We start from the raw sequence: 20,425 nt of genomic DNA on the forward strand, positions 1-20,425 counted from the left end.
TGTTTTTTCTCAATATTTTATCTTGCCAAAGCTTACTCTCTACATTACTCTTCTAAAAAGTAAATCATATGTGATGCAAAACTACATTACACATGGAGCCATCCACTCAGACTTTAATGAGCAGAATGTGTGAGATAAACTGTGCGACTTTAAGAGAAAAATAATAAGCTTAAACTTTGTTAAAGACATTTTTTTCATAGCTGCACAACCACAATAGGATGATTAGAAACCCCCAAGAGTTGCCCACATAGTGTAAATATTTGTAGTTCTCGTCTGGGGACAAAAAATTGAAGAACTTGGAGTTCTTTAGAGAAATGTAATAAACTCTGGCTCTTTCAAAGTTCCCATACTGAGTCCCTCGAGGAAAATACCGGATATATATGTTTCAGAGATACAATAATCACCTTATTTGGTCACTAAACATGAATCCTGACTTTAAAAAAGGAAAATGATGAAACTTAAGATGAAGACGACTTAAGCAGTGACTTTGATTCATTATCTTTGGCCAGACTAAATTTAGTGAATCGTCACATCTCCCCGTGAGCCCCAGAGCTGAGGTCGATGCAATGATGTCCAGATGTTGCCTCATGTCCTCAGATGCTCTAGAGTCGGGCTTATGTAACAGCTCCGCCCAAACCAAAAGTCTACGTCAGGAAAAAAAGTGCCTTGAAGAAATTTGCGATTAAACCAAAATCTTCTTGATCAGAAGGTTTTTGATACTTAAATTATAGACTTGGTATGAGCAGAGGCTGAAATCTTTGCAAAACCATAAACATTGCTGGTGTAAAATCTTAAAAACTCACTTTCAAATGCAGAGATTTAAAAACATATTGTACAGTTTGAAAAGTACTTATAAAAATGTACAATACAGTAAATAATTAAACTGATTAAATGTCAGTGATTGATTATATTTGATAATTTGATGATTGTGTCTATTTCCAAACGCTTCCATCTCATCTGTACTTGTTCTTTGCTTTGATACTTCGCTTCCTCCACTGCAAATAAAACCAAAGTACCACGTAAATACTTTTATGGAGGTCTACATGTATGTATCTCGCAGACTTCCTGAAACACACGTCACCATATTGTTCTCCCACTTTAGACCATCTCTGAAGCCTTTCCTTCCTCACAGATGTGGCACTTTAACTCTTTGTGGGAGTCTTACAGTGTGTGGGTGATATTTATGAAGACGTTGCAGTTTCTTTCATTAGGAGACATGTGTATTAGGTTCACTGCAGGGACTTGTGTGACCCTGGTGTGGCCTGGAGCTGTGGAATTTGAGCGTAAACTGTTTCTACTGGGGGTTTTTGACGGTCAACATCCCCTGGAGGAGTAAAGGTGTTTAACAGGAGTTTAAAATGCATTCTTTCTTTTAAAAATAAATAATAACACTGTAAATAAAAACAGATTTGTGAATTTCAGTGGTGGAATGTAACAAAGTACAAGTAGTAAAGTACTGTACAGATTTGAGGTATCTGCAGTACATTTGAGAGCAAGTGTTTGTACTTTCTACTCCACTACTTTTTTGAACTGGACTGAAAAGTAAAAGTATTTTTATTAGAGGATTTGTTTTTAACATTTTATACATGTTTCTGTTGAACAAAAACAGCACAAATCTTTATCAAAATCATCACATTTGAAACTTTATAACACCTCAGAATCTGTGCAAAATACTTTTACTTTTTACTCTTTAAGTACATTGTTAAACAGGTACGTTAATACTTTTACTTAAGTAGTTTTTTCAGGTAATACTTTTACTGTTACTTGAGGATTTTTCTGCTCTAATATCTGTACTTTTACTAAGATTAAACTTTACTTTTTATGATACTTTTACCAAAATAAATAATCTGAGTTGGCAAGTCTGGACAATTGACACATGTTTGTGAGAGAAGGAGGGTTTAGAAGGAAAAAAAAGCTAAATTTAAAACAAAATGTATGAATCATATTGGATGGAAAAGTAGTATTATTATTGAAATGCTATTACTGGAATATAATAATGTCATAATATTTTATTAAGTCGTGTTTTATGTTGGTTTTGAACTCCTGTTAATGTAATTCTTGAATGAAAAGAACCTGTTACATTGAAAAATATATTGCATGTTTTAAGTAAAGAGTAAATATATGTTAAAGAAAAGAGGATGCAAAACTAAATACAAGTCTGATTATTTATTTTATTATATTCAGTCACTATTAATTACTGATATTGAGACAAAATGCTCCTGTTATTTCGCTTGGAGCATCACTGTTTTGATTCTTCTAGTAACAAAAAATGTCATATGACTAATTCAACAAGTCACTACATTTCTGTATTTAACTCGACTAAACACCATCGGATTGAAGCCACAGGTCCAGGGGGGTTAGGTCCTTAAAGCCAATTACTTTTACGACAGACCGGCCTTTTGTGGCTCCCCCATCTCTGCACCACCCTGAGCTGCTGAGCTGGAGAGACGTGGCAGTGAGACGGGGGCAGGGCCAGACATGCGGGGACCACTGCACTCAGTAATTTAGGATTTCTGGATGGTTCTACTGGAAATTTCACATCATTTTGACCAATCTATGATCAGATATAGACCTATAAAACATACACATACTGTTTATTATAGCTGTTGTTATGTTTTGGCTTTGAGCAAATACAAATCTTAAATGTTCTTGCTGTTATAGCTGGGTGCACTTAAAGTTTAAACCAGAACAAACTGTGAGGATGTCTATGCAACTATTTAATTTTTCATGAAGTATGATATTAATATTTGACATATGATGAAATGGCTTATCAGGATTGAGTCAGATACAGAAAAAAATAATGATAATCTGATTCAGGGTCAGTTTTGTGCTCTGCTTTTTGAGGTGGTTCAGTTTCCAGGCTGGTCTCTTCATACCAAACTGCAAAAGTGGGATGTCCTAACTCCCAACTCCCAACTCCCAACTTCCTGAGCTCACACACACTTATTTGAATACACCAGTCCCACTTCCAGAACTTTCTCAGTGCAGGATATATAGGCCCACCGTGCGTGACTGTGACACTACATCTACAGGACACAACTCGACAAAAGAACAGAAGATACTCTGCTAATCTGTGCCAGGTAAGACTGAGTTCACTGAGGAATGCAGAGAATGAATAGACTTCTTTGTTTTTCCATGGACCATGTGAATGCGAGTAGTGACTGTAGAGTTGATGCATGATGGGAAAGTCTGCACGACCTTTATATTCTAACCAAACTGCAGGATATTACAGAAAACACTAATACAGTTGTTGACTCTTTTCTTATAGTTGAGCTGGGATCATAGTTGGTTTCATGTTGGTCTTGTAGTTAGATATGGTCTGATTTTTGTTTCCTTGGCCAAATGCATCCACTCAATGAACTCTGAATGACTGTGTCAAAGATTAACATGGAAAAGTATGATTTACAAATATAAAATCTAACCTGTAGTGGGTCTGTCTCCACCAGAGCCTCAGTACTGTTGTTTCTTGCTCGTTGGAGATTACTGCATACACCTCTTGTCTTTCAGAATGAAAAACACAGACTTCAAAACAACTCAAGGTATCCATGATGTAAAGCCGCTCTGCAGAATTACACAGTGAATACAGATGCAAATAACATGCCATTCAATGGGGAGAAGTGATGTGTAAAGTTCAGGAATGTCACTGTGGTTATTCAAGTAGCTCAAAGAAGCTGTGATGTGTAAATAAAGATTAGATTTAGATGGAGCCTGCAGGCATGGATTTGTCTCTAACGAGGTTTGCAGTTGAGCTTTATAACATACACTGACTATAACTTGAAATGGCTGATCTCATAATGGAGACATTCAGAGAACAGAGGGCTCATGTTACAGTCTGGAGTCAGACTCTGAGTGGTCGACTGCTCCAGCTGTGCAGGCCTCAGCCTCTGCTGACGTGGCACAGACATGTCTGAAGGAGGAGGCCCAGCCCCCACTGCCCTCAGCCCTCACATTGAATGGCTCTGTACTAAGTAAAGTAAATTAGAAACAACTACATTTACTGGGATCTCAGACTAAATCCACACATTTTAGGTGACACAGTTAAAGCATTCAGTGGACAGATGATAATTGTGATTTCCTTTTGTTCTTCCCAGGCTGCTCGTGCTGCTGTTGGAGACAGACAGGATGTGGATGACAAATGTTGTAGCTCTGTGCCTCCTGGGCCTGGTGTCCTCCGCAGAGGACAAGAAACTGAGCAGCCACGCTACCACGCTGGCTGATAACAGCGCCAACCTGGCCTTCAGGTCAGAAAAGTCACAGTATTATCACTAAACATGGTTATGATGGTTAAGAAAGTCTTAACATGTAAACTTCTCATTACAGCCTGTACCACAACATGGCAAAGGAGAAGGGAGTGGAAAACATCCTGATCTCTCCTGTGGTTGTTGCTTCTTCTCTGGGTCTGGTGGCTCTGGGAGGAAAAGCATCTACTGCGTCTCAGGTCAAAACTGTTCTGAGCGCAGACAAGCTGAAGGATGAGCACCTGCACGCGGGTCTGTCAGAGCTGCTCTCTGAGGTATGGGGTGCTCTCAGTAAATTAGATGTACTGTATATAATTTAATAAAAACATGCTTTACCTAAGGGACTGATGACACTTATTTTACATTGTCTGTGCAGGTGAGTGATCCCAAGACCCGTAACACCACCTGGAAGATCAACAACCGTCTGTATGGCCCCAGCTCTGTGTCCTTCGCTGACGACTTTGTGAAAAGCAGCAAGAAACACTACAACTATGACCACACAAAGATCAACTTCAGAGACAAGAGGAGCACCCTGAACTCCATCAACGAGTGGGGAGCAAAGTCCACAGACGGGAAGCTGCCTGAGATCACCAAAGACGTGCAGAACGCAGATGGAGCGATGATTGTCAACGCCATGTTCTTCAAACGTGAGAAGATTAGATATAGTGATACATATTATTATTATTATTACAAGTTGGAGTTGAACTTCATTTTTATTTTCCCTTCAGCCCATTGGCATGAGAAGTTCCATGAGAAGATGGTGGACAACCGTGGTTTCCTGGTCACTCGTTCATTCACAGTGTCAGTTCCCATGATGCACCGCACTGGTAAGAGCTTTAAATTTACAATCTACATCTAGAGCTGTGCGGCCTTATTGTTTTAGTTACTATATGGTTTATATTTTCCCAGTTAAATCCTCAGTTTCATTTGGTTTAGAGAGACAGAATGCAGGACTTTTCTCATTTAGTGGTTATAATATTTAGTTTTAATGGTCAATCACTATCGCAACAACATTTTCCATCATCTTGAAACCCATAAATATGTACTTAATGTTATGCTACGACATTAACTCATCTGATCCTGCTTCCTCCAGGCCTGTACGACTTCTATGAGGACACTGAGAACAAACTGTATGTCCTGAACATGCCTCTGGGACAGAAGCAGACGTCGATGATCTACATTATGCCCTATCACCTGGAGCCTCTGGAGCGACTCGAGAAGCTGCTGACGAGGAAACAGGTGGACACTTGGCTCAGTAAGATGGAGAACAAGGCTGTGGCCATCTCCCTGCCCAAGATTTCTCTGGAAGTCAGCCACAACCTGCAGGTAAATATAAACTAATGTGTTCCCATATCTGAACTTCATCTATCTTACTAGTATTTGTCAACAAGGGCCTAAAACCTACTGACATTGTTAAGTTTTTAGAAGTAAAAAGCTATAACTAAAAGGCAGTCAAGTGATCTATAATGTCTGCAATGTTATAAATAAATGATCAAATGAAAATGAAATATATTGAATCTAAACTCTCGATTATTTCCACAGAAACATCTCGCCGATCTGGGTCTGACCGAGGCTGTCGACAAAACCAAAGCAGATCTGTCCAACATCTCCGGAAAGAAGGACTTGTACCTCTCCAATGTCTTCCACGCTTCTGCATTCGAGTTTGACGTTGGCGGAAACCCGTTTGACCCGAGCATCTTTGGCAACGAGAAGCTGAGAAATCCCAAACTTTTCTACGCAGATCACCCCTTCATTTTCCTCATCAAAGACAACAAGACCAACTCAATCTTGTACATCGGACGAGTCGTTAGACCAAAGGGGGACAAGATGCGTGATGAGTTATAGTGTCTGGATGTTTTTGGGTAGCTTTTTCTAATGAAACTATGACAGGACGTTGTTTTATGTTTGTGGTTTTACTGTTACCTCACCTTCCGATAGGCAAAACTGTGGAACTGACAGCATCGCTTTACACATACATCTGATCAAGAGGTCCATTAAGAAAAGGCTGAGCTGAAAATGCTTATATTAAGTATGGCCTCTTCCTATGACATACTGTTTTGCAATCAATGGTCCAGTGGTGTCCAATTCAGGTGCGTTTTTCTTGCATTATCTTTAACGTTTAAAGAAAAAGAGGATTTTTGCACAAGCTTCTGTTACAGTCACTCCATTGTCTTCAGACGTCTTTGGCCACCGGTTGCACTGAATTGTTCCTTTGTTCGCATTGGAAAGGTGGCACATGTCTGGTGCTTTTTATATTTATGTGTCCACTCATTGCCATATCGTGTCATTTTTGTTGCTGACGGTATGTTCCACAAAGACGCTGTTGAAATAAATTGTGATCGTTTTGTGAATTTTTCAATAAAAAAAATGAAAAATACAAATGTGTAAGAGATTGAATTGTACCAAAGATCAGAGGTTAGTGTCGTTGTGCTGGTCTCAAATCTGGAAAATGTGACAAAGAACATTACTATCAGCATTTTAATAATCCTACCACATAAAGGCAACTAAATGATTTCTGCCAAAGTGTATAAAGTAGAAAAATATACAGGGGGTTACACAATTATTCCTTTTTGCTGGTCCCAAGCCTGTGTACAGTATAAATGTTGGTTGCAGCGAGTATGGCAAAAATAATACGCAATAAATATGTTAATCTCTGCACAAAAGTAGCAGAATAATACTATGATTGACTGTGATGACTCTACAAGGGCCAAAAGGGAAGGCAAACGTCTCAGGGAAACGCAGCAATGGCAAAAAACTCTATGGTGAACCTTAAATACAAATGACAACGATCTTTCCGTCCGAGTGGAGTCTGTGCATTCCTGGTCTGGTATGTGGAGATTAGACAAAACACACAAGGCTTTTACTCCTGCCGTTCAACTATAAGATAACCACACAAACCATAAAGCATCGGATTACATGGTCGAGTCCACGAGACACATTTACACAGTTTAAATAAAAAGATAATAGAGGAGTTAAAAGAGGACAGAACCTGGAGGACAAGGATCTCATGGTGACCAGGAAACGCAGTGTTTAAATACACAAATGTTGAAAGAAATAAAGTAATAAAACCTCAACATAACCTACATAATATCAAGTAGCACTCATTTATGTCAAGTAACGCATAGTTTAAGGCTAAGCTCTGAAACACAAGTTTAGTTTGATCTGAACAAAACCATTGTTCTAGTCTGATCAAGTCCACAGCGCCCTCTTCTGGCCAAATGAAACGAGATAAAAGTGAAGACGGATGAATAATAGTAAAAGAAAAATCCAAATCTGTCAACTTTTTGTCCAGCGACAGATTTGAATGTTGGATCAAACCCGGACGACTGGGATTACACAGACATGCATGAATAATGATGTTTTATAAAAAATGTCAATAATTATCTGTCATTTAGATTTATGAATAGTTTTGCATTGCACAAGACAGGTTTAACATACAAAATAAATAATACAGTTAGTATCTGCTCACAAAGCTTTGACCATTGTCATAATATTTTTCATTTAGAAAATGGGCCAAAATTAATAAATAAAATTGCGAATCTTATACAAAGTATTTGAATTATTTGTTCAAATAAGTTGAAAATATAAGTCAGTGCTCACAGAGTTGTAAAACAATATATACTGTTTACATCAATTAAAGATTAAAAAAATTAAGAAGTTAAAAGTTAACACTTATTGTTAAAGAATTCCATGAAGAATCAATGAACTGCAAAAAATTAAAAGAATAGAGTTCCTTTAATCCTTTTAAAGAGTTTATCTTGGTCAAAGTTAAGCAAAAGCCTGCTGAGCATTTTAACACTGCATCTTTACATTATGCATCTGTAAAAACTAACTGAGTCATACGCTGTGACCGAAAACACTTCACAAAATATAGATCAAATATGACATAAATGTGTGAGTTTGTAATAAATCATTGGAGCAGTGAGCACGTTTCTACAGCTCTCTTTACTCAGATAAATTCAAAATGCTAGTCTCACCATTACAGGGGCTTGATTTTTGCTGACATTTAGTGTTTTTGTCATTTAAATTTCTAAAGAATCAAAATGTCATAAAGTGTCGTAGTAGTTTAGCAGCCAACAGCTCCAACTCTGGAGAGCGAACATCTACTAACATCTACTGGCCTCATGTGATTTATGAGGCGAATGGCCCTTTGTCGAAGCAAAACTGTAAATATCTAGAGAATAAAATAGGCAGTCTGATTGAAGTTGGTAAAGTTCATGTTAGTTGTAGGTGACCACCCAGTGGTCAGTGAGTGCAGAGTGCATGGGACCACTGCCCGTCTGTAGCGCTGGGTAATGCATCCACTCTCATTACATTAGCACCATCTTGTTCTGCTGCGCTGGCTGCAGGAAGATTAGCCTGACGATGGACAATCCTTTTAAATCCGTCTGCATAAGCCTCAGAGAGAGCTGCAGTGTCCGTCCTCAGGTCTCCTCATTCAAGTCTTTTTGTCCACTGACCGATTTGCCTTTCGAAATAGAGTCTTGATTTCCTCTGTCACCATCTCCTGCCAGTTGTCCCTGGTGAAGACAGTTGTTTATATTAGACAGTTCTGTAGATACATGATAAATACAAACAACTACACATCACATTTGTCACAAAATAAGGAAATGTGCACAGAGTACACTGATAAGATCAAAAGATTAATGACACGGGCTGATCACAAAACAATACGATTTACAAACCGCAGACAAAAAAAATGAAACTTCAGAGCACAACACAACACAACACATACACCACACACAACACACACAACACAACACATACACCACACACAACACAACACATACACCACACACAACACACACAACACAACACATACACCACACACAACACACACAACACAACACATACACCACACACAACACAACACATACACCACACACAACACATACACCACACACAACACAACACATACACCACACACAACACACACAACACAACACATACACCACACAGGACACAACACATACACCACACAGGACACACACGACACACACAACACAGCACATACACCACACAGGACACACACAACACACACAACACAGCACATACACCACACAGGACGCACAACACACACAACACATACACCACATACAACACACACAACACAACACATACACCACACAGGACACACACAACACAGCACATACACCACACAGGACACACACAACACAGCAGATACACCACACAGGACACACACAACACACACAACATGCAACACTACCTCCTCATTTCAGCCTTTTTTGCTCAGCTTTCTTTCTCTTGTAATTATCTATTTCCTCAGGGTTCAATCCATGATTGTCCTCTCTGGAGCAGTGCATGATTCAGTTTGTAGGTCAAAAGAGTTTGTGTGTGAGTTGTGAAAAGTAACGACGCTGATGCTTAAGTAAATTACAGCTTTTCAAAACTTTTGTAATGTAATGAGGACTTGAGCGAGTGCGTACCCTGGTCTGATGTCTGGAGGTCTCGGCAATGGTTTTGTAAATCCTGTCTTTCCTACGAGCCAGTACGTCTCTTCAATCCCTTTACCCTGGAAAAGATTAAAACACATGTGAATTAGAGGGCGGCTTCTAGACTTGAGAAAAGTGTTTATCAGGAACAAACCTTCAGCTCAGTCTTGCCCCTGACGTCGATTTTGTATCCCTCATTCAGAGAACGCAGGATTTTTACAGTGGTAAGATTTACATGGATTCTATAAGCTGCAAAAAGTAGAAAAAATAATTATTCAAAAAGTCAACAGTGAAAAAGAGAAAAAGGAAAATAGTGTTTCATGTTAAAACTCACGCAGTCCCGTGGATTCCATTCTTGAGGCAGTGTTGACTGTGTCTCCAAAAAGGCAATACCGAGGCATCGTGAGACCGACCACTCCAGCAACACATGGTCCTGCACCAACAAATACAGCAATGTTTATTTGTTTTTTGAATTAATGTAATTTTAATGTAATTTTGGAATACAGCTAATTAAAATGAATTTGATGTTTGATGACTATATATATATATATATATATATTCTGAGGTACTCCCAGACAACTAAACCCAGATTCAAACAGTGTTCATTAAAGGTGCACTATTTAACTTTCTGGGAGAGGGTTTGTCACCTGCTTGTCTCCATGGAAGGTTCCACAGTATGACATTAAAGTCTTTTTCCATGGAGATGAGTGGTTTGATATATAGAAAGGTGAGCCCACTCACAGTAAGAATGGATGTTTTTCAGCCATTTTTTAATAATAAAACACCTGTAATTGAATAAACGCAAGATTTACTCAATTACAAGGCAACGCAAAATAAACATTTCTATGGACACAAACCCTCTACCAGAAAAGTTACATGGCACACCTTTAAATAACAGAGACTACGGTTGTTTGAAATCCCGGAAGCTGACCTGAGTGGATCCCGATGCGGATCCGGACCGGGATGTCGGGCATGTGGCGCATCCTGAAAGTCCCCACGGAGCTGAGGATGTTCAGGGACATGTTGGCGACCTCTGCGGCGTGTTTGTTTCCGTTTCTCTTCGGTAAACCGGACGCCACCATGTAAGCATCGCCTATGGTCTCCACCTGCACAAATACAGGACTGATAACTACATTTGTCAAGGCTTGTGTGTGAAATATAAATCAAATTCCAAGAGTTGACAATAGAAGATCAGTTTTTTTGCCATGCACTGAATGTTTTGGTGATATGTGCTAACAGTGGTTCACACCTGGTGACACAGGTCACCAGGTGTTTTTGATGATCAGATTTCTTTTGTGCATGTAAACACACACCCAGTTCGATTTAATTACCGTAAATGATTATTATAGTTATCTGATTTTACTGGCCACGTAAATAACCCACTGTCAGTCTTGTTTGTCTAAAATAACATAAGTAATAGTGTACCATAAAAGTAACAGTGTACCTTATAGACATCATGGTTGGAAAGCACAGCGTCAAACAGAGTGTAGAGGTCATTCAGGAGGTCCACCACCTCGATGGGGTCACTGAGGGAGGAGATGGTGGTAAAGCCCACGATGTCACTGAAGTAAATGGTCACCTGGTCAAAGTACTCTGGCTCCACTGTGGCACCGGTTTTCAGGGCCTCTGCTACTGAACTGCAAAGAAACAACAGCAAAGTACAACATGTAGCGTCGCCTCGAATCCACGTTATAAAAAAGTGCTGATATTGTTCAAACACAGAACAACACGCACACACTTTGTTGTCAACTGAAAGGACTTTAAGTGACAATATTTTCTCATTAAATGTCCTTGCCACGTGTTTAAAATCGAGACAATCAGTCACATGACACTGGCCAGGTGATATTTTGTTGTTATTCTGCCCTCAATCTAACATTCTTCCATCAAAATTCAAATATATCGTGGATGCAAAAAGACTTTACGTCATCTTTAATATCAGTGACTCACGGTGGGAGCATTTCTGACAGTAGTTTCTCTGTTCTCTGCTTCTCCACCTCCAGCTCCTCCGTGCGCTCCCTGATCAGGTCCTCCAGGTTTGAGCTGTACTGTTCTAACATCCGCAGCATCGAGTCAATGATGTTGGTCTTCTTGCCTTTGTTGATGATCTTGAACTGGACAAAGAAAAGTGACACTCAAATATATTGTAAAAATAGTGGTAGTAGCTGTTCCATTAGTAGGTGCAGTGTACGGTCATTTTTTTTAGTTAGTGTTGAAGTAGTTGTAGTGATTTTTTACAGATTTTTGTTGGCAGTAAAAGTGTATAATAGTAGTAGGAGTAGGACCTGGCAATAGAGTAAAAAAGACCCTCAAATTAATCAATCACAGTTTTCAATTTGATCTTATTTTTCGTATTAAGACCAAATCAAATGTCTTTTATTTTACACACACATAAATATTCCCCCTGTCAAGATGCCAGTCTGCCTCATGTTTTTGTGCTGTTTTCCCCTCCCTTCTTTGTCAGAGCCTGGAGCTGGGCGGAGATTCGGGCTCCTCTCACGCACACCTGCAACTAATCACTAATCAAGCTGCACCTGAGGAGGACAAAGGGAGCCAGGGACCTGACACTCGGCGCCAGATTGTCCATGTATCCACAGTGATCCCGCTCCCTGGACTCTGTCTCTGACTCTGGACCCAGCTCACCTTGTCGTGCAAACAACCCCGCTCTCTATTTCTTGATCAATCTACCTTCATTTGCACATTTCACACTGTAAATAAACATTGATAAACTGTTCCCCGAGTTCTGTACCTTTGCTCCCCCTGTCAGTTGTTACGACACTTCCCAAATTAGACCTAAAACACTTTCTAAAACACATACTTTAACAGATAGAAACGGGATAAGAGTAATACTGGTTCTAGTAAAATACCATAGTGGCAGCAGCAGTGGTAGTAATAGAACTTCAGTGTTTTTGTGTGAGTAGTGATACCATTTATATTGTTTATTCTACTACTGTTACTGTCACAGAAACCCAAACTTACCCTGTCAAAGATCTCGTCAAAGTTCGGCCTTCGCTCGGGCAGTTCGCTCCAACACTGTTTCATGAGCTGGATACACTCCAGAGGCGCCTGATCAGGAGCCACAGTGGGACGGCACATCGGAGGGGGCTTCCTCACTTTACGGATGATCTCTGAAAGCAGAAAAGACTCATAAACTGAGATAGAAACTTTAGTATTTAGTTATTGACACATTGATTGGTCCCGTTTAATCAGTTGTAGAACTTGTACTACACTGAATTAACAATGAGAAATGATCAACTGTGTAGATTCTGTGTAAATATATCTGATATAACCTTGAGGAGGCAGTCCGAGCATGCAGTACGGAGGCCCTCGCACCACCACTTCCTGGAGGATAATTGCAAAACTGTACACGTCTCCTTTATATGTGCCTCTGCGGGAACTCGGAAGGTCTCTCAGGAACTCTGGAGCGGTCCAAAACAACTCTGGGTGGAGAAATCAAGTAAAATAAGCTTGTTTAAATCAGATGATAGTGCAGAATAAACAGGATAATACAGTTTCTCCGTACAGTTGGGTAATAATACAGAATAATACAGAAAAATCGATGTTACCCTCAGGTGGTGGTTCTTCATAAGGGGCTTTCTGCGACTCCAGTAACTCGTTAAAACCATAGTCTGTGATTTTGAGGACGAAGCGACCGTCGACCACACAGTTACGAGATTTCAGCCTCCCGTGAGGAAAGTCTCTGTGGTGAAGGTATTTCATCCCCTGGAATCAACGCAAATGTTGTTGTTAATGAAGCACAAGAGTGTCAGATGTGTGTGTTTTGGTTTTGGACGTGGGCGAGGTGGGCTGCAGGAGAAAGAGTCGGTCAGGTGGAGAAACAGGGGATGTAAATTTGACACTGAACATGAGGATAAAATTGATCTAATATTAAAATAAATATGCAGGTTAGTGTTATTGGTAGCTAGTTTTTATAATCACATTTTAAGACCATAGTGTAGTTCAAGTATTAGTAGTATTTTGTCTTACTTACTGTAACATTTAAGTACCGTAATAACATGACATTATGTGGAAAATGACTGAGAGCCACTGAAGAACACAATGGCACCGATTAAAGCTGTGGAGTTAGTTGAAATTTTAATCAAATAATTTCAAATTGTCAATGATCAGCTTGTTTTTTGTGTTTTTTTTGCATTTTATAAGTCTATAGCAAATTCTGTGGTCATAAAATCATGTTGTTTGGATCTTATTTCAGACTTTTTAGAAGAATAATTTGACTTTTTTACACATTAAGTGGCACTGTAGTTGAAAGCATTAATTTACATATCTATTTATTCGCTTTAATGAGAAAAATGAATCATCAGAAATCTTCGTTTTTCATACTTTGATGAGGTCCAGCACGAGAGACGACTTGAACATCCAGTCCAGCTTCACGTCCTCGTTCCTGAGCAGGTCCTGCAGACTGCCCCGGGAACAATGCTCCGTCACCACGGCAAACATGGAGGTGTCCTGGAAGAAGCCCAAGAACGGGTTCACGTTCTCGTTTCGGAGGTCCTTCATCTGGGAATATAAAGGAAAAATATTATCAGAGCAGCTAAACGTGTTACGGATCCAAAATGCTATAAAATCAGGAAAAGTAACTGGATTATTTTGTATTAAACATCGAAGAAAAGGCTAAACAATTGCATATGTTTAGTTTATACCTTTGTGAAAATCTTGGTGGTATTCTGCTTCACTTCTTTAAACTGTCCATCCTCAAATTTCTTAAGCCACACCCAGTCACCCTGAAAGACAAATGTGTTTTTATATGAAATGAAAGTGGACTGAATGAGAGCGGATTTGAATCACGTTTCGTCCAAACCTACCTCATAAATGGCGACGTTGGTGTTCTCGTGAGTGGCCGTCTGCATGCTGTTCACAGAGTGGGATCGATCCTGCGACTTCTCTTCTATCGCACTTTTAGACTCACTCAGATCTTCCAAAGTGATTTTCTGCAGGACGTAACAAATACTACTGAGATTTTGTAAAGCATTTGTGGTGTTTTTATGTTAAAACGTGTTGAAAAGTGACACTACTGACCTTTCTGCTCAGCTGCGGGTTGATAAAAGTCAGATCTTCCAGTGTCAAAAGAATCCGATTTGGTCCTTTAATCAGCTGCATTTGCTGAAGCCTCCTCCTGTGGATTTAAACATGTTTAAGGTTTTCAAAGACTCACAAAACTGTGCATTAAAAACACAAAATTAAATAAATATGTGACAATATTGGAATATAGTTTTGTAAAAATTTGATTTTAATTGATAATTTTACATCTTTAATTATACATTTTATCAGTGTGAAGTTCAGTAAAAATGAAAAAATTGCAATACACAAAACTCTAGTGGCGGGCCTATATTTTCACAATAACAGGAGCAGGATGTCGCCAAAGCAAGCAGGTTAGTTCAATTTGTTCACTTTCAAAGGTAATAAACTTATTTCTGACTCTGATCTTGTACAGTGAAGCCCTACGGCCAAAATCCATAGTGAGATATATCAAAAAATACCTTATGTAGAAACTTATTCCAAGAGCTGCAAGACCCAGTGCAAAGGTCACAACAAAGACAATGATGATGTATGTCACCTCCAAACCTATGAAAAAAAAACACCAATATGCTACATTTAAATTATCAATAAACTTTTTAATTTAAAAGTATTAATTTTAAACATATCTAGTACACATGCTACAACTTTACCTCCAGTGCAAGGAATGGTCGGGTCAAACCAGCAGATTGAGTCAGACGGAGGTGGTCCTCCTCCAGGGAAAAATATGGACTTTCCAGCAAACTGCAGCTTAGATGTTTTTAGATCCACCAGGTAGGTTTGGTACAGAGTGTAGCCTTTGTCAGTGTCCAGTACGATGTAGTTGGTTTTGACTTCTCCGGCCTTGTCAACTACATATTGTTGGTTAAATCCGTTGAAGACAATGTTTCTGGTGAAATAAACCAGATTGGAGCCCGACAGTGTCATGCCGGCTTTCCTGGTGCTGTGGACGGCCTCAGCCAGAAGGTAGAGGCTGTTATAGATGGTGCCAAACAGAGGGTTTACCTGAAGCAGTACATGTATTTTAAAATGCAGACAAAAACAGCACATAGAAAGATAAACAATGTGCAGCTTCTAGCATTATTCCTTTCACTATAAAGATTAAAACTAAATTGATATACAAAACAGCGAGGCAAGTTTTTATATAAAGAAGAAGTATTTATCCATGCACGGAAGAAAAGGAAATATTACAACTGCTAAAAAGATTCTCTCTGTGGGTAGAATGTTAAATAAACATAACTTTTTTTTAATTATTGCTGCTTTTGTCAAGTACTGTGTTGTATGGACTGTGTATATTCAAGAACAAATGTATGAATCAGTTTAATGTTCAATTTTGAAGAGTTACATAAAGCATAAAACCAGTAAATTTGATGCACACATGGGGTAGAAGAAGAATGTGTTTAGTTTAGTTCTTATCAGTTCAATCAGTGTTAAAACAATAAAAAAACTAGACGTAGAGGAGACATAGTGGATTTTGAAAAAACAGTCTCTACCTGCTCTGGCGTCACCGTTAATGTCACTTCCTGGGACATTTTTGCAGCATTGAACGCCTCATAGAAAGACAGGGGGTCGGACGCCATGGTAACGGTGAGCACGGCGTCGTAGGCTTCTCTCAGTCGACTGTTGTTTTTCAAGGCAAAGTGCGTGACGTTTTTGTAGGGCACGCTGTAGTGGAGTGTGTCGTAAGGAACAAACACGTACTTTCCAGACGTCAGGCCTCTCTCCTGAGCAGCTAGAAGAAAAACGGCCTGCTGCTCGCCTCCAATCAACACCGAGTGCATGCACATGACGATTACTGTGACACAAACAGGGAAAACATAAAGCAGAACTGTACAAGCTTAAAGGTGCACTGTGGTTTCTTGGGTTGTTCCACGTTATTGGATTAAACTGACCATGAATTTACTCAATTTTAGTCATTTTTATTGATCAAAAACACCTTGGAAAGCATTTTTTACTGTGAACGGGGTCACCTCGACACAGATCTGACCTGTAACCATGGAGATGACATGTTTAATGCCAGGAAAAGCACTAACATTGCAGTGGAGACAAAAAAGTGCTTAACTTTGCATCAGAAACGTTCCATAGCACAACTTTAAGACACTGTTTTCTGATATGATGCATCACTTATGAAGTATTCAACAAAATCTAAAATGTGGACCAAGCAAACTGCAATTGAAAATCTCTAAATTACTTTGAAATACGTAATTGTAGATACTGTACAATAGTGTAGTGATCCAGGCTGCAGCACACAGGTCTAAACACGGCTCTGTGCTCGTCTCACAGTGATAATTTGGTCTTTCCCACTCCTCACACCTGTTTCACACTTAATCTGTCCTGTCTGATAAAGCTCAGAATGGGGAAAATGACATTCCCAAACGTGGGCTACAAAAGCAGTCAAGTATAGTTCATAAAAAATCTGTTACAATAAAGACATCTACGTAACACTTAATATAAACTTGTGATGTAATAGTGATTAAATATGATGTTTTTTTTGTAATTTGCATCTACATTTTAGAACATGGCCACACTTACAATACATAACTATACAACAAGTAGCTAAATGTTTGCTTTATGTTTAAATCCACACTCACCTCTGACGTCTGGCGCTGCCTCGATCTGGTTAAATGTACTTTCCATGTCTGTCTCATTGCCCACAGAGGCCACCACACTCACAGGGAGCCCTCTGTTCCTCAAAGCCGTGGCCACTCTTCCAGCAGATTCGATCCAGAGGTTCTCCTTCGATGAAACCACAGCGATTGTAGCCCATCTGAAGTGTTTGAACACGGTGAACAACACGTCGCTGGGTGCAGGCACTGTCCTGGAAAAAGTTGGGTATCCAGTCGCTCTGTCCAGTTCGTAGTTTATGCATCCATAGGAGAACAGGGCTTTTCCCCAGTTTTTGGATAAAAGCGACGCGGCTGTGCAATATCCGGGGGTTGTGGGGCCTACGAATGCATCAGCTCGTTCCTCGTAGTAAATAAACGCAGTGAGGGCTTTGGAAGTTTCACATGGTTCTTGTAGAATGATAAAATCCATTGTTAGGCCCAGGTCTAGATTGGGATCTCTGTTGATCCTGCTCACCGCCAGTCTGGCTGCGGCAGTAGGATACGTCTTGTAATAAATTGGATCGCAGTTCCAAGGTCCTAAAACTCCAACTTTGAAAATTAAACAGTGCACGCAACACGGGAAAGTCAACACTCCAAGTAGAATCCATAGTGAGAAGTTATAAACCGGCAAATTCGGGAAAACGTTTCTTGTTTTAACGACTGGCACACGTGGCTGGCTGGACTCCCATAGTGGCCATTTGAAGTTTGGAGGAATTTGTTGCATTGTACTTCCAGTTTGTTAAAGCTAGTGAAACATTTTGTTCACTGCTGAGGTCAATAGAGTTTGACAAGAAAATGAAAAGTTAAAATAGAGGAACTTACTTAGACTGCTGCCCCTGCGACCTGGCTCCGGATAAGCGGAAGAAAATGAATGGATGGAAAATAGAGGAAAATAATCTGCATAAAAACACAAAAAAACGCACTTACCATTTCATGTCATATCAGTCCAGTTTTGCACGTTTCCCCCTCTGGATCCACATCACCTTGACATATTTTCTTGCTCATCTTGAAAGGCCATTGTTCTTTAGTTTTGGCCTGGAGGGGAGTGACAGGTGAAGCCCTGACAGCTGCCTCGGTTGCGTTTTCAGCACCCTGGAGAGCTACTTAGTCACCTCCTCTGTGCAGCGTCCTGTGGGCCCCTCACGCAGCGCACCATATCTGAAGAATCACCCAGGAGTTAGCGAACATGCAAGAGACTTCAACGACACAAGAAAAAGTCAAGATTTGAGACGGGAAATTTAAATAAAGGTGAAAGTGTCTGCTCGAGGCCCAGTCAGGCAAATCCTTACAAAGTGACCCGGGGCCAAAACGTAGGTGCTAATCCATTTTCACTGCGGCACAAAATAAGAGGATTGACAACAGGCCTTAGTCTACTCTAAAACCTTTGTTATTCTGAAGGCTACAGAGGCTGCTGAGGCCACGACCCTTCAATCAATTCATGTTTATTGGAAAAATCACAAGCTATTAGACGTACGAGAAAGATGTGCAATAGCTACTTGGAAAACTGTAAAACAAGACTTAAACGAGAATAAAATCCCATATGCAAAATGTTTTATGAATGAATGCATGATATACACATTGGTCAGAGCAGTGTTTTCCAGCCTTTTTTTTGTAGCAGAACTGTTTAGTCATTATAAATTCAACTAGTAAACGGCAAACGATAACAAATATATTTAGTTTTTATGATACTGATGTCCAAAATTATCAAAAAAAAACGCTTAAAATGCACTAAGGCCATTTTATATAAGTAATTCACAAACGCCTGGGTCAAAAACACTGGGTTAGAGGAATGATTAAAACTTGTAATAGCGCAAATATGTTATTAATTCATTATATAACTGCAGAAACATTGATGTTGACACTGATAATTGTAAATAAATAAGGAGAAAGCCCCTGAATCAAAATTAAAATGTAATAAAGGCTAAGATTGTAATATTAGCTGGACAAATGCTGTTGGTAAAGTTATTTTCCTGTGGCAGCTTTAACAGTGAGTGAAGTATTTATATCAAGAGGAAAGTTTTCAAATTTGAACACTGAGATTTCCAGGTGTAGTTAAGGTCACTTGTTTTGCCGTAAAGACACTGCCACATTGTTCAGTCACCTGCTTTAATTGCTGCAGCATGTTAGCAGTGCAGGTCTAGAAGATTAATTTAATTTGAACCCCAGCGGAGAGGGAATAATTAAAGATAACGAAGGGCTCTCCTTTGAGGTCCCTTGGGTTCAACTATGGTTTTCCTGCGTCAGTCATTTCTGCTTTTTCTGAAAAGACACAAACAGCCGAGCAGCCACAACATAAGAGTTGCCACAGCATTGAAGCGTGGAGTGAGCGCCATGTCGAGTGGTTCATTTTGGAAATAACAAGAAAATGAAAACAAAAATATGATTATACTAAAATAAAAAGAGTAAATCAGGGTAGAGTGGGAAGGAGGAGGGAGAGACAGACATGCAAGTTCACCTGTCACGTGTCACTTCTTCTGTCTGGCTTTCTTTCTCCTTGAATGTCTGTTTTGTAATGTATGACACATCATTGTTCTGAAATTATTGAAAATTGAAAGATTAATTGCGATTAGTGGTCAAATAAAACAATATAAATTATGAATAAATGAATATTTTATGTGTGCGTAGAGTGTCTGAACCTTTGTTGACCCATATCCTACATAAGCTGTTGAGCCTCTTAAAGTAACACCTTGAAACCACTGTCCTCCTCCAGGAATAGAGCGGCAAATGATGAATCAGCGTAGAGTTTGCATTGAGTCGGAATTCCAGGTATATTGATAATGATGTGATTTTCTGCACAAAAGCATAAAACCCATGAAGCACAAAAAAAAATACAACTTAAATATACATCTTAAAAGCTATATTTCCGGACTGAACAGTATTCTGGGGGATATTGCATCAAAATTACAGCATAGATGAAGAAAGGAAATTCATATTGACTTCTTAATGACTATAAAATTTGAATAAAACGTAAGAATTGACAAATAAATAAAATTACAAACTGTTATTTTAGTGATTTCTGAGTTAAAGATTATATTGTATGAGTCTCCATCTAGTGGACATTCTTGGTAATAACAACTACACAACTACTTTACTTTTT

At 39.3% G+C, this 20,425-nt stretch overlaps 2 protein-coding genes across 4 annotated transcripts; one reads left to right on the plus strand and one right to left on the minus strand.

Moving 5' to 3' along the window:
- The first annotated feature begins 2,951 nt into the window (after positions 1-2,951).
- On the plus strand, positions 2,952-6,368 carry serpinh1b (serpin peptidase inhibitor, clade H (heat shock protein 47), member 1b). Of its 2 annotated transcripts, none has more exons than XM_033977392.2 (7): positions 2,952-3,080; positions 4,092-4,241; positions 4,321-4,513; positions 4,615-4,885; positions 4,967-5,065; positions 5,332-5,564; positions 5,781-6,368. In XM_033977392.2, exons 2-7 carry the CDS (start codon positions 4,123-4,125, stop codon positions 6,081-6,083), a joined length of 1,218 nt encoding a protein of 405 aa, XP_033833283.1. In that variant the 5' UTR covers positions 2,952-3,080; positions 4,092-4,122; the 3' UTR covers positions 6,084-6,368. The 2 variants fall into 2 exon arrangements, with proteins under 2 accessions (XP_033833283.1, XP_055082090.1); XM_055226115.1 differs by lacking the exon at positions 2,952-3,080 and adding an exon at positions 3,226-3,539.
- A 1,252-nt stretch (positions 6,369-7,620) lies between these two features.
- gucy2f (guanylate cyclase 2F, retinal) lies at positions 7,621-18,432 on the minus strand. Of its 2 annotated transcripts, none has more exons than XM_055226006.1 (19): positions 18,256-18,432; positions 17,314-18,093; positions 16,216-16,517; positions 15,376-15,727; positions 15,187-15,271; positions 14,726-14,822; positions 14,512-14,637; positions 14,350-14,430; positions 14,030-14,206; positions 13,255-13,411; positions 12,979-13,128; positions 12,668-12,816; positions 11,639-11,802; positions 11,136-11,328; positions 10,623-10,797; positions 10,026-10,124; positions 9,846-9,940; positions 9,686-9,771; positions 7,621-8,758 (listed from the first exon to the last, which is right to left on the minus strand). In XM_055226006.1, exons 2-19 carry the CDS (start codon positions 18,050-18,052, stop codon positions 8,677-8,679), a joined length of 3,309 nt encoding a protein of 1,102 aa, XP_055081981.1. In that variant the 5' UTR covers positions 18,053-18,093; positions 18,256-18,432; the 3' UTR covers positions 7,621-8,676. The 2 variants fall into 2 exon arrangements, with proteins under 2 accessions (XP_055081981.1, XP_055081982.1); XM_055226007.1 differs by lacking the exon at positions 7,621-8,758 and adding an exon at positions 9,470-9,548.
- Between the last annotated feature and the right edge of the window lie 1,993 nt (positions 18,433-20,425).

Source organism: Periophthalmus magnuspinnatus, chromosome 13, assembly GCF_009829125.3.
Source record: "Periophthalmus magnuspinnatus isolate fPerMag1 chromosome 13, fPerMag1.2.pri, whole genome shotgun sequence".
Classification (NCBI taxonomy): Eukaryota; Metazoa; Chordata; class Actinopteri; order Gobiiformes; family Gobiidae; genus Periophthalmus; species Periophthalmus magnuspinnatus.